General features: G+C 27.8%; 1 protein-coding gene across 1 annotated transcript in view; it reads right to left on the reverse strand.

Moving 5' to 3' along the window:
* Positions 1–2,397: 2,397 nt before the first annotated feature.
* LOC107450305 (mitochondrial ribosomal protein L37) overlaps positions 2,398–13,884 on the reverse strand; it is a 16,837-nt gene continuing 5,350 nt past the window's right edge. Inside the window, exons 2-7 of the mRNA XM_016066066.3 lie at positions 13,331–13,437; positions 11,005–11,239; positions 9,690–9,805; positions 8,882–9,061; positions 3,825–3,970; positions 2,398–2,906 (exon numbers count right to left, since the gene is read on the reverse strand). Of these exons, the coding sequence (XP_015921552.2) occupies positions 2,655–2,906; positions 3,825–3,970; positions 8,882–9,061; positions 9,690–9,805; positions 11,005–11,239; positions 13,331–13,437 (1,036 nt within the window). The 3' untranslated portion in view covers positions 2,398–2,654. The remainder of the gene's footprint in view (positions 2,907–3,824; positions 3,971–8,881; positions 9,062–9,689; positions 9,806–11,004; positions 11,240–13,330; positions 13,438–13,884) is intronic.

Consider the following 13,884-nt stretch of genomic DNA (forward strand, 5'->3'; position numbering starts at 1 on the left):
CATTCCTCCTACATCAATCATGCAGTAAAAGATTTCCTGATAAAATCGTGGTCTCGCCAATAATAATCGCCAGTAGCAAGTGTAGTGGGTGGATATAATAAGAAGTGCTCTTCCATTTTTTTGGTCAATTATGATACATGCTAACATGCAACTTGATACATGCTAACTTCATGTTTAATAAGATACAAAACCACTGCTCTTTAATTAGCAAAAATCTAAATTGGTATAATTGAAATATGTTCTTAGCCAGAAAATTATTTTAAATGCATTTAATGGAAAATTACAATTTAAAAGCTTCATTACTATTATTCACATTTACTCTATTTTGAAACATAATAATTTACATGCATATCCTTTTCGATATTTCTTAGTTAAAAATCCTCATTACAATAAAATCAGATTTAATAAATCGCCGCCTAAAGAATGTATTTATTAATTTTATTGAAGAAAAATATTTGATGTTTAAATTATATTTTTTTAATCAACATTTTCTTTAATTAGTTTAAATTATTGACTTTTTTTTTTTTTTTAAATCACTATTGATATAAATCAATACATTTTTTAATGAAATAATGAAAGGGAATATGATGAATATGAGACTCATATTTTCATACTAAACAAGTTTTAAATTATAGCCCTCTAGTGCAAAAAGTATTTAAAAAATCATTAAATTCACAGGAAGTACACTTTTTATGCTTCTTAAATGGCAATATCAGCACTAAATCAATACACTCAAGTTTTCCTCATTAGGATAAAAGTAATTTAAAAAAAACTTTCTCTACACACTTCTCTTCTAGATGTATATTTTTGAACTCAATTCTTTCATATGAATTAAATTAAAAGTGCATAAAATTAATCAAGGGTGGAATTTTTTTTTTAAATATTTCACTAAGTGTTCCCTAATACCAAAAAAAAACAAAACAATTAAGCTTGTTTTGATCTAAATTAATTTATTTTCAAATTTTCTATAAATATTTCTAGACATACATGAGTAGTTTCAAAAAACATGAAGTATTTTTTTCCACATGAAATAAGTCTCAAATGAAATTGGCAATGCAAAAAAATATTAAAAATAATAATAATTGTTCACTGTATAAGTTTCGGTGATGGGAATGTAAGACGTCAAATGAAACAATATGGCAATGAAACATCCTCTTTCATAGTAAAAGATAACAAACGATCAAGAAACTCACAAACTCCAATTAACAGGTTATTCGTTTAAAACATTTAAAAGTTGTTATTAAAAGAACAATTAAAACTTAAACTTTCCATTGTAAACATCGCATACTGCAGGTGGGCGTCACCGGGTAGAAACGGAATATCGGTTCAAAGTCTCAGACGCTGCACAACCCTCTCGAAGGCAAACTGTCATCTCCTTAAGTACTGGACATCAGCCTCTTCACTCCCTGCCTAGGCAGCCGGTTGTGCTCCTCCGCCGGTATTCATTAGTGCAGGAACTATTCCGGTTCGTCCTCCTACCTTCGGTCTTCGATCCTTCAACTTCCGCTTTTCATGCTATCTCAGGTGTCGCAACCAACAGCCTCTACATTCACCATATGCCATTTGCTACTTGACGTGCAAGTAGATCGTTTTTAATAAAAAAACTAGGAGGATTCGCCCCCTGCTCGCCAACCCCCGGAAATGCTTTCGCAGTTCATTTCGGATTGCTTCGCAATCCGATGCTCGCTCATTGGATACATTCTTAACGTCTAGCTGTTGTATACTTTTTTGAACACTAAAGTTCCGAAAACTTTTCACTGTAGAAAATTCTAAACCTGTGCATTTCAATATTAATTTGAAATTGCAAACAGTTCACATATTTTTCTTAATCACACTATTCTAAATTTCAGTTGTTGAGAAAAGTAACTGTTGTAAGTTTTGTTTTAAAGTTTTTCCCACCAGAGGGCTAAAACCATGTGTTGTAAAACAATATGAACGGCGGATGTAAGGCATCGGCTTCGATGAAGATAATTTTGTGAGAATGTTTTTGATAATTTGGTGAGAATTCACCCGATTAGACATATGACGTTTACTACGTGCTCTTGCGCGCCGAAGCCTATAAATTAAAACGTATTAGCGTTTTATATAATATAGATTAGTCATATGATGATCACTACGTGCTCTTGCACGCCGAATCCTATCAATTAAAAATGAAAACTGTTGCCAACGCGAGAAAAGAAATATCATCGGTTTTATTGATACATACGTATTAGCGTTTTATATAATATAGATTTTGGAAACAAAAATTTTTTTATAAATGTTTCTAGGCTTCTATGAGTATTTTTGAAAAATATGATGCCCATTTTCTTATATTGAATCAATTTGAAATGAGTTCAGTGTTATAAAAAAATTCCATAAAATGTTTGCCAAATACCATCTCACATTTGATTATGCTTGTTTTTTGTTTTTGTTTTTTTTTTACATATTTGTAATAATTTTGCTTAGTTACAGTGAAATTTAATAGGACAATATTCATCAAAATTTAAACTTGTGATTAAATTTAAAGTTGTTTTCCTTCACACTGAACAAAAAATATGCTTATGAAAAGACAACAAAGGAAACTCTCAAAAGAATATACATCACCTTTAAAATAATTACCATATTTTTTATCTAAAACATTTTATTTCAATACATTAAATAAGCATTAACAGCTCTTATGGTACTAAACCATTTAAATACAAAGCCAGCAATTTACTAAAAACAACAGGATTGTATTTTTCAATACCATTTTTCTCAGTAATTGCATGGAAAAGGTTTAAAGGTTCATCGACCCAGACCTGATTTTTCACACCATCATTATGGTCAAGATCTAAAGTGTTCAGCTGATAAGCAATGAAATTGAAGGTCTTCAAGTCCATGTAAGCACACTGCACACAAACTGGTTCTGGTAGAACAGATACATTTTCCTGATAAAATAAACAATTTTAGAAAAGATTACCATGTTAGTAAACCAAAAATAAAAGCTGTTTTGAAAATTGTTGCTAAGAAATTACAGGTCAAAACATGAAAAAATTCAGTTAGGAAATACATTAATCCATGAGCAATATTTAAAAAAAAAAATGTTTTTAAATGTGAGCAAATGGAAAATTCTGCTGTTAATGAAATATTAAATTATGGTATAATTTGATAAAGTACCTTCATGTAAAAAAGATCTCATGCACAAAAGTACAAATGTATTTGTACTTTTATTTGTATAAATTATTATAATGTACTTATTTTTTAATAATACAAATTATTATTTGTATTATTTGTGCAAATAATTATAATGCACTTTTATTTGTACAAATGTATTAGTACATGAAAGCAAACTTGCAATAATAAACAAAAGGATATATCAAATTCTAATTAACCTTAATACTGATTGTTTCATAACTTTAGCCCTCATAGCATATTTCTAGAATTCTTCATTAAAGGGAAATCAAAAAAGTAAACACTTAATGATAGCAAATTAGTATTGAAGTGTGGAAAATACAAAAACTACAACAAACAATATTGAATATTACTACTTGAAGACTGAGAACATCAAAACCAGTTTGATTGTCTCGTGCAACTTGAAGATATTTCTAATAATCATTTTTCAACTCTTCTCTGTTATCTTCAGCAAACAAACAGGTTTTGGCCTTTTCAGTTTCCCTTGCCTCAGCAGCGATTCATTAAATTTTCATAGTGTTTCTTATTTCTTGCACTTAAATATTAATTTGAAGTGCATATTTTTTATATCAATTTTTTCAGGAATTTTAAAAATAAATAATAATTATTATCGAACATCATGTATGTAAACATAATAAGATGCAAAGTTCTAAAAAGTGCAAAAATTAACTTACCCCATATAATTCCCTTGCTTTTAAAGCAGAAAAAGAAAAGCATGTGGCAATAGCTCTGGCTAGTAACTGTTTTGGAAACCAAAATCCAAATGATTTCTGAGCGATAAAAAGTGTATGGAGATGACCAGAGTGTGATGTATTAGATGCTAGAAATAATTTTAAAAAATATTAATATTATATATGAATATTATAATATTATATATGAAAAATATTATATATATACTAAACACTTATTTGAATAAATGATAATTTTAAAAGTTAGAAAATGCTTTTGTATTACAAATTAAACATGCATTTAATAAAAGCCTGACTATAAGCAATTGAACTTACCGGAAAGCTCAAGTTAGCAAAATTATTCAAAGTTGTTAAAAAAACAGAGAAATAATTTTTCTAAAAATTGATCATAACATTAAAATTATTATTTATTTTAGCTAAAGCTGGACTCTTCAAAATGTACTTTATTAGAGCCTTCTGCAAATATCCATAAAGAAATTCTTACAATTTTTCTTTCTCAAGATATATTTTTTTTAAAAGCATACATTTTCATGATTTCATTGCTGCAATTTTTATATAAATTTGAAAATATAGTTGTAGAATACTAAGATTTTCTGCATCAAAGAAGTGAACAGGAGGTTATAAAGTTGGAAGAAAGAATTAAAAACAAAATTTTCTATTTTTGATTTTCTTGCATCGTACACTTAGAGTTTAAATATTTCATTATTTATTTTTGTATAACTATTATTTAATCTTTTATTTATCGTTAATATGGACAACTATTACAAGGGTGATACATTATCTGGAAACTAAAGTAAAGTAAAATAATTTTATAAAATCTAGATTTTAGTATCCTAAATCCAGAATTTACTGATGATAGCCAAGTTTCTACAGTACTTTGGAAACATCAAGATACTAATCACATATTAGAATTGTTGAAAATGTTGAGTTTAATGGCAAAAGCACTGTGATTATATTACATTAAACACAAACATTATAAAGAATTGTATAATCCTTAAAAATTTAAAAAACTGCTGTCGATATTGTAAATAAAAAAGTTTATTTATATCTTTTTATTAGTTTTCATTTTAAAATAAAAAAAAAAAAAGATTTCGTAACTAGATAAATTTATTTGGAAAATAATGATCGTGGTGAGGAAGACAAATTTATTGAATATTTTAGCGACCTCTTGTTAAATTTTTTAAGGACAACACGAACCCTGGCTATTGGGCATTCAGCGTAAAAAAATCAAATTGTGTTTTATATCTATGATAAAAATAGAGAGAAGCAATAAAAAAAAGAAGTAACATCAGCAAAGTACTTAGGCTTTTTTGGAGGGTAATTATCTGAAGAAGTAAACTTCCTGAAATACAAGGAGGGAAAAAAATATTGCTGATGCTTTTAAAAGAGTAACATTTTGATTATTCACAAATATGGTTTGAAAAAATTCGATTGCTATTTAACAGTTTAACACAATAGAGGATTGATAAGACCCATTATTTGTAAAACTTTAAAGTTAGTTTTTTTGTGCTTTTTAATTAAATTTTTTTATTGCTTTCTACAGCTAAAAATAAATTAGTCATATTGAAAAAAAAGAAATCAAATTTACCATTTATAAAACCATTTTTTTTCTCCAGAAAACTGAGGTTAAAAGATTTTTGGGATGTTAATTGATTGATAAAACAAAATTCACTAAGCTTAATCCCTAAAAATTAAGTTGATTTTTGAAACAATTTTTCTATTTAATGAGAGGGTAGATGGAATATTTCAAATTTTATCAACTGTAAAGAATTAGCAATAAACTTGAGCTCCTGAGTTTATAAATAACCAAATTTATAAATTTTGCATACATTAACTCATCAACCCGGTAGCAGATTTCACGAAATGAATAGGCTGCAGTATCTTCATAAATTCCAATTTGCCAACAACTTCAATGTAGTCAGCCAGAGAAAATAATATCATATTTATCTAACATTCAAGTAGAAAAATTTACAGAGATAAGGACTTTACATACAGAATTTTTATGTCATTATTTTAGTATACAAAATACTAAAAACCTATTAAGTTGTACAGTTAACCTATACCCCATATAGTTAAACCTGTAATCTAGTAATGAAATTTTTATTTTTGTTCGTTAGAATGTTCTCTCAATTCAGCTCAATTTTTATTAGAAACAAGTTTAGAGATATTTTAAAAAGAAGTCTCAGCACTTTCCCTTCCTTCCATTGGTTTTTTTTTCTCTATACTAAAATCTCTTAAGAGCCATGGACCTGTTTTAGGTGTTCAACTTAAGGTTACATTTTGTTTTGCTATGTAAAAACTATAAGACTTTATTTTATGAAATTACTAAGGTGTGCAGAAATATGTACAGGGATTAGAATGGAATAAACAAATTAACAATTGATAATTTTTTCAATAATTATCAAATGTTAAACTTGTTCAAAAAAATATATGGGTAACAGGAATGAGGACAGAGTTGAAATTTGGCATGCTGAAAATGCCACATTTGTTTATGAAAGTAGCACACAATTTTTTTTTCCTTTTCAAAATTCCAGTTTGTTCGAAAGTTATTGCAATTTTAAAAGCTTTTTATTTATTTACTTTTCCATTGACTGTTTTACTTTTTTTTTTTGTGGCTGGGTGGCGCAGTTGGTTTGTCTTCGGCCTTCTGAGCCCAAGTCTGCGGGTTCGATCCCCGGCCCAGACAGTGGATTTTCGGGATACAGAAAATCCTCAGCGGCCATGTCGTATGATTATGCGGCATGTAAAAGATCCCTAGAGTGCCTTATTGGCTCTTGGCATTTCCGGCAAAATTAAAAATTCCTAGTGCACTTTAGCATCCAAATAGAGTGTTGGTGCTGCCATCTAGTATGGCAGAAACTAGACGTCCAAATTAACATGGCCAACGGTATCTCATCCATTGTGGTGGTCCTGAAAGAGTGGATACCACTTCTGGAGAACACACTAGGTCTGCTCATCGGGAAGACTGATTGTGCAGCTCATTAGAAATAAACAAATTTATTTATTTTTTTTGCTTAATATTACATTTCGTTATGTAACATTGCTGCTTAAAATCTATACAACCTATAAACTTGAAATTACAAAGATGTGTAGAGAAAAGTATAGGGAATATGACGAAATAAACTCGACTCGACAATTAGTTTGAAAATTATTAACTGTTAAACTTGTAGTAAAAGAAAAAACCATGTTGATGAATCTACTGTCCGCTGAAATGCAACTATAGAGTTGGAATTCGTCCTGCTGATAGGATAATTTGTGAATTGTTTAAAAATAAAAAAAAACTTAATAAATAGCGATAAAAACCATTCCCTATCAGAAATGTTACAAGTCTCTTCAATGAGTAAAATTACTTTGCTTTTATCTCTTTTTATTGAGTCTCACAATCCGCATTCCTTCAGTTAATATTTTTAAATCAAAGATATTTATTTTTAAAATCTAGAAATTATCGATTTCATTATATTTAACACATTAACAAAATATTCTTACATTAAGGTACAATAACTGAAATCAAAATACTCAGTCTTTTTGTGGAAAATATTGATGTTTAAGAAGAAATAAAGGATAAGGAATGAAAAGCAACTAAGGTTAGAGAGCGGAATAAGCAGGGAGCGGATCCTCCAAGTTTAAAATATAAAACTAAGATGAAAATAATCTGCAGATGCTGTAATAATCTACAGCTCCTGCTGCAGTATTTTATTTAATAACTGTCGTTGAACTGCCGATTCAATTTTGGGTTTACGACTACTAATGTTCAACCTAATAGCCTTGTAATTTTGAACCTGGATCAAGTATTGGGAGAAATTTGCATTCACAGAGGACTTTTTGATGGAGCTAAACCGCATTTGCGTTACTTGGAGAGGAAAAACCCATTATCCATCTAGCATTGTGGTTGATACGGGCTGGGTGAAGAATCCGTATCGACCAGCCGTTGCTGGGATTCAAACCCGGTTCACATGATTGAAACGCAAACGCTTTATCACTTGAGCCACCACGGCTCCCGCTGCAGTATTCTATAACCGTCGTTGAACAGACGACCCAAATTTGAGTTTATGACTACCCATGTTCAACTTCGTAGCCTTTTAATTTTGAGCCCGATCCAGAAGATAGGGTAACTTTTGGATAAAATATTAGGAGAAATTTTACCTTCGTGGAGAACTTTTTGATGGAACTAACCCAAATTTGAGTTTATGACTACCAATGTTCAACTCTAAAGCCTTGTAATTTTAAACCTAATCCAGAAGAAAAGGAAACTCCTGGATCAAATATTGGAAGAAGTTTTGCCTTTGTGGAGGTCTTTTTGATGGAACTAACTCAAATTTGAGTTTATGACTACCCATGTTCAACTCTAAAGCCTTGTAATTTTAAACCCAATCCAGAAGATAAGGAAAGCCCTGGATCAAATATTGGGAGGAGTTTTGCCTTTGTGGAGACTTTTTGATGGAACTAAACCACATTTGTGATATTTGGGAAGGAAAACCACAAAAATCACCCACGATTAGCCTAATGATAAGGGTACTCTAATCCATGATCCGTCTGCCACTGAGCATATTTTATGTCAGCAATCAGGCAGGTGCGAGGTGGGTGCGGAATTTGACCAGCCATCGCTGCATTTTGAACTCAGTTCATCTTATTGTAAGGTGAACGCTCTATCCCCTGAGCCACCACGCTTCCCGCTGCAGTATTGGAGGGTTCCTACTACCGGCCTTGATGAGAAAGGATCAAATGAACAAATGCATAAAGCACTAGAGAAAATAGCCCATTGTGATGGCCTCTCTTCTTTGATTCCACACTATTTACTGTTTCTCACATTTATGTAAATAAAACCCACCATTATTTTATTTATTTTTTTGTATTTTCTAAAAATATAAGCAGATGGCAATGCAAATTATAGACAGAAAAATATCTAATATCTTTCCATTGACAATTAAAAGTTAATAAAATTTACAAGAAAAATATTATTCACATATTTATAAAAACCAGTTTCATTAAGAACTGTTATAACAAATATGAAATTATCAGAAATATAAATAATTGGTACTCACTTAAAACAGTAGGAGTATCTTCTATTTTCTCAAGATCTAACGTGTGCTTAATTGGATAGATATTAGGGACAGCTTGTTTTTGAGTACTCATAACTTCATCAATTGATGCAAATCTTTTTAAAGGTTCCCTTGATGTTAATAGCATATCACAAGGTAATTTAAATCTAATAAATTCATTACCTAAAAAATAAAAATAATTTCAAATTCACTGCATTAAAACTGTTATTTTAGAGAAATCTTTTTCTTTACTAAAAATTATTTCTGGGCAAATAATTTTTTTTTCATTGAAGAAATTTTACTTTTTTAGAATAAATCTTACACGTACTTAGTATATCATATTATTCAATTAATTAAAAATTAGTGCAAAATATTTAGAAATATTAAGCAATAAATGTTGATGAATTTTAGATTCACACATAATTAAACATAATATTCTTTTTTTTTTCTTTTTGTAATTTACAATAATGAATACATCTTTTAAATGTTATTTATTTATTTCTATATGTCTTTATTTATTCCTAATAATAGCACCTTTTAATAATATGCCTTTTAATATGTCTTTATTTATTTCCAATAAATAAAAACAGATAAATAAATAAAGATTCCATACGTCTTTACTTATTTCTAATAATAGCATTTTAAGAAAAGAAAAAAAATTCAGAACAATCAGCATTGTTACTAAGTTTTTAAAGCACAAATAACATACTTAATTTGGAGTACCTAGTCTCAGAAAATAAAAAAATTTAGACAAAGTTTTAAAAAAAATGTTTTTGAAGATGGTCAAAGAATTAATAGGAACAGCATTTACTTCTTGAAACAGTTACATCAGCTGAATTATCAATGTGCTTGGCTCTATCAAAACACGTTGGATATTTTCCAGTAGCACAGTCACATAAGTTCGTTAATTTCTCTAGCGTAGCAGCTCTAAGAAGAAACAGAAGAAGAAAAAAATATTAATAATTATTAAAAAGTCTAAGGAATTACTCCATTAAGAAATAAAGATAAAACTAACATAATAAATTATTATTGCCTTATACTTGTCATATAGGCCATTGCCCAACATACACTTGCCCAGTATTCCCTATGGTAATATTTTTTATGACAAAAGAATTTTAATATACACATAATATACCTTTAATAATTCCTTAACTTCATTAGACAGTATAATTAACAAATGTATAATGTGAGATTAATGTAAATTTTTTATATAATGACCAAATGACATAGTAATTGATAATATCCACCAGTTATACCATATGTTAATAACTGGATTTATTACTTTGACCATAACATTAAAAATTTTAATAGTTATTTAGTAATAGTAAAATCTTTAGGTTCTTATCAATAATGCACAATTAAAAGAACAGCCTTCTGAAGAAACTAAATTGTGTTGTGGTTAGTTATGATTATAATAAAATTGTAGGGGATTTTTTAAGCTAAGCATTAATCTTTCACTGAATTATAATGACAGAAACCAATTTTTGTCAACTAAAAAAGAATATCTCGAAAGTCAGGAAAAACTATTGTTAACAATTGGAGGTTTCAAAGTATTTCCATAGTATGATTGTTTAAATATGTGATAGTAAAGGATTTTATAAATATATATAACAATTTTTTTTTAAATAGTCTTTACAAAGCAGAATATTTTAAGTAGGATATTTTTCTATTAATATTATTTTTCAGAAATAAAACCACATTTTTAAATAAAAGTAGAACAAAAATGCATAATTTTCACCGAAATTAAATAGTTAGCGCAAATTGCTTTGCCATCATTAACATTTTTTTTTTATACGATACCGGGCATACATATTAAATCACAACTCTATATGGCCTGGGTGCCTTTCAAGTATGTATTACTTCTTTTCTCTTCTGTGCATCACAAGAGATTTATCTTCAAGAAGGTAATACCCCGTTTTCTATCAAGAGCTGGGAAGGTGTTAGGGGATGAATAAAACTCAGGGACAGATGTTAATAAAACTCATTCTCTTCATAAATATGGAAAATTAAAAGCTAGTATCTGAAGCTTTGGAAAGCTAGAGTTGGAAACAAGTACTTTTAAGATCTATTCCACCACTGTGCTATGAATTTAAATGCATTTTAAAAATATATAGAAATATGCTCACATCTTTTTTTTATTTCGAATACCATAATCTCTACGGAAAATGTGTCCAGGTCGCAAAATATCTACTTTCTTGGGAAGCTTTTTCTGATCAGCGTCCCAAACATGTGCTTGCAAAATGCTTGTCTGAACAAGATCATCTTGATTGGGTAAGCTAACATGGCCAACTAGTGACGAAATTTGAGGAGGTAATCCCTGATATGACAAAGTTTTTGTCAGTGACAAAGTCTGATTTTCACCTAGAAAAGAAAAAAAAATTAAACATTCTATTGTAAAATTGATTAAAACAGAAAAAATTACAACCTTTAATTTTGAAATCCTTTAATTTTTGTACTATACATATAGAGTATATCAATAAATTTTACTTACATAAATAAATTTCAGCATCATTAAAAATAATTGATTTATTTTCGATATTTATTAACTATTTTGAGAAAAAAATTAGTTTACAGAAAGACTACAAAATGCAGAGTATATACATTTGTTATTTTTTCATTTTCCTAACAGTTAATTTTGAAGGAAAATTCTACATAGCTGAATACAGAATACTTAGTCGAAAAATCGGTTGTATACTTAATATTCAGCTGCTGAATAGCAAATGTTTTTTAACAAATATTACTTTTATACATAGATAATTTTAGCCATTAATAAATATTACTTTTATACATAAACAATTTTAGTCGTAAATGAAAAATAATCAAATTTTATCTATATTACTAATGTCTTAAATAATAATAAAATTAAACAGTAAATAGCTATATTGCTAGTATTATTCTTGTTATATTATTTATAAAACAAAACAATATCTCGGGACCGTTGTAGATTCAGAAAATAGATCATCAAACAAAGATAAAAACTTACTTCATACAATAAAAAATTAACGTAAATATTTTGTTCAGTGCAATTTAATTTTCCATTAATCAACTTAAAAAAATTCATTAATGTAGATAAATGACAAATAAAACATTTAAAAAATAAATTTATTTTTAAATATTTACGATGCGGGACGGTTGTACGAACTTGTGGTACTTGCACATGAACTGATTAAACAAATTCAATTTAAAAATAACACATTAAAGAAAGGAAGAAAAAGATCAAAGATGGAAGAAAAGAAAGAAAGGGAAGATCTGTTTAATATTATCTACATTGCTCTGTGGTACCACTAGTCAATATCTGAAAAATTAAATGGTTTAAAACAATCATTATTATGTAGAAAGAAAAACTTGTGGTTCAATATGAAGTAATTTAATCAGCAAATTCTGTTCTTCAATTTATCTTTCAGAACATAGATTTGCAAGAACATGAATTTAAGAACTTAACAAATATGTGTAAAGACGAATTATAAAAATGTATTCTTGACTATGTATAGTTTAGATTGTTCTATATTAAATAAATTTAAATTCCAAAAAGAACTTTGTCGGAAAATAGTTTTTACTATATAATTTATAAAAATTATTTATAGAAAAACTTAAGAGCTTTAGAAAGATATATAATTTTCAACCAATTACTCAACCACTCCAAGGTCATGAATTTATAACACGTAAACATAACTGCGAATTTTAATTACAATAGATTCAATACATGTTATTTACATGTTTTAAAAATAATCATAGAATTCAACTTTCCATTTCATTTATTATTTCTTTTATTTTTTTTCTCCAAAAAATATTATCAAATTTTCAAGCAATGACACACTTCAAACAAATTAGATTCAGAAAACTTATTTTATACAATTATACTTTAAATAAAATATGTGTGAAAATTATGATGAACTGAAATAAAACATTTTTAGAAAGGGTCATTTTAAAAATAGTTATATTCATAAGATTTATTTTAAAAAGAGTCATATTAATAATAAAGGCTACAATAAAATCTACTTACATAAAGCAATAAGAAAATTATGGAAAACAAAACAGTTTTGAGGATTTTAAAAAAGCTTAAGAACAATTTATTAAATATATAATCTATAATTCATTCATTGTAATGAATTTTTTTAAATGAATAATTCATTTTCTTTGTTTTAATTCACAACATTTGTAATGCTAGCTACACACTTATAAGCTTTATGAAATAATAAACAATATTTTTATTTAAAACAATATGTTAAAATCTTATTTCATTTACAATTTATAAATTTAATGGCATCATAGTCAATCTTTTGGGCATTTGTTAATTATTAAATAAATAAATAAACAATTTATAAATTGGAAAATGCATATTTTTTTAGCTACTTTAATTTACTAGATCAAAAAAATTTAAAAATTGATTCAAAAGCTTTAACAGAATTAAATAAGAAACTATACATATTGAATTAATTTAAAAATTCTTACTTTCAGACACTTTGGTTTTAAAATGCATAACAAAAGAACATTTAATTTTTTCAAAAACACTGGGAGGAATTGGTATTGGTGGTACTTCAATCTTATGTTGTTTAAACCTAAATAAATAAAAAATAGTTATTAAATGTTATAACCGATATTTTATAAACACATTAAGAATTCATAATTAATAATAACTAAAACTAATGTATTATAATATTCAATTAAAAAAAAAACGTGTATAAAAGAGAGAAACAGTCATTTGTGGAACACATGTTCAGTTGTGGAACACTATAATGTTCAAGATTCCACTATATATAGAAAAGTGCTAAGATTGTCTGAAATAATTTTTTCTGTGTATAATTTGAGATCTTCTATATCATTGGTATATTAGGTACTTACGTATTAACGCAACCAGGCCAAAATTCGAATAAATCGCCAAATTTGGCGACCCTACTTTTGGCAACCCTATGTGTTATATGAATAAAATAATATAAAATATATTATTTTATTTAATCGTATTCGAATCCAAACTGGTCTTTTTAATGGAACTATCAGCATTTGTG

The sequence above is a fragment of the Parasteatoda tepidariorum genome, chromosome 5 (genome assembly GCF_043381705.1).
Source record: "Parasteatoda tepidariorum isolate YZ-2023 chromosome 5, CAS_Ptep_4.0, whole genome shotgun sequence".
Lineage (NCBI taxonomy): Eukaryota > Metazoa > Arthropoda > Arachnida > Araneae > Theridiidae > Parasteatoda > Parasteatoda tepidariorum.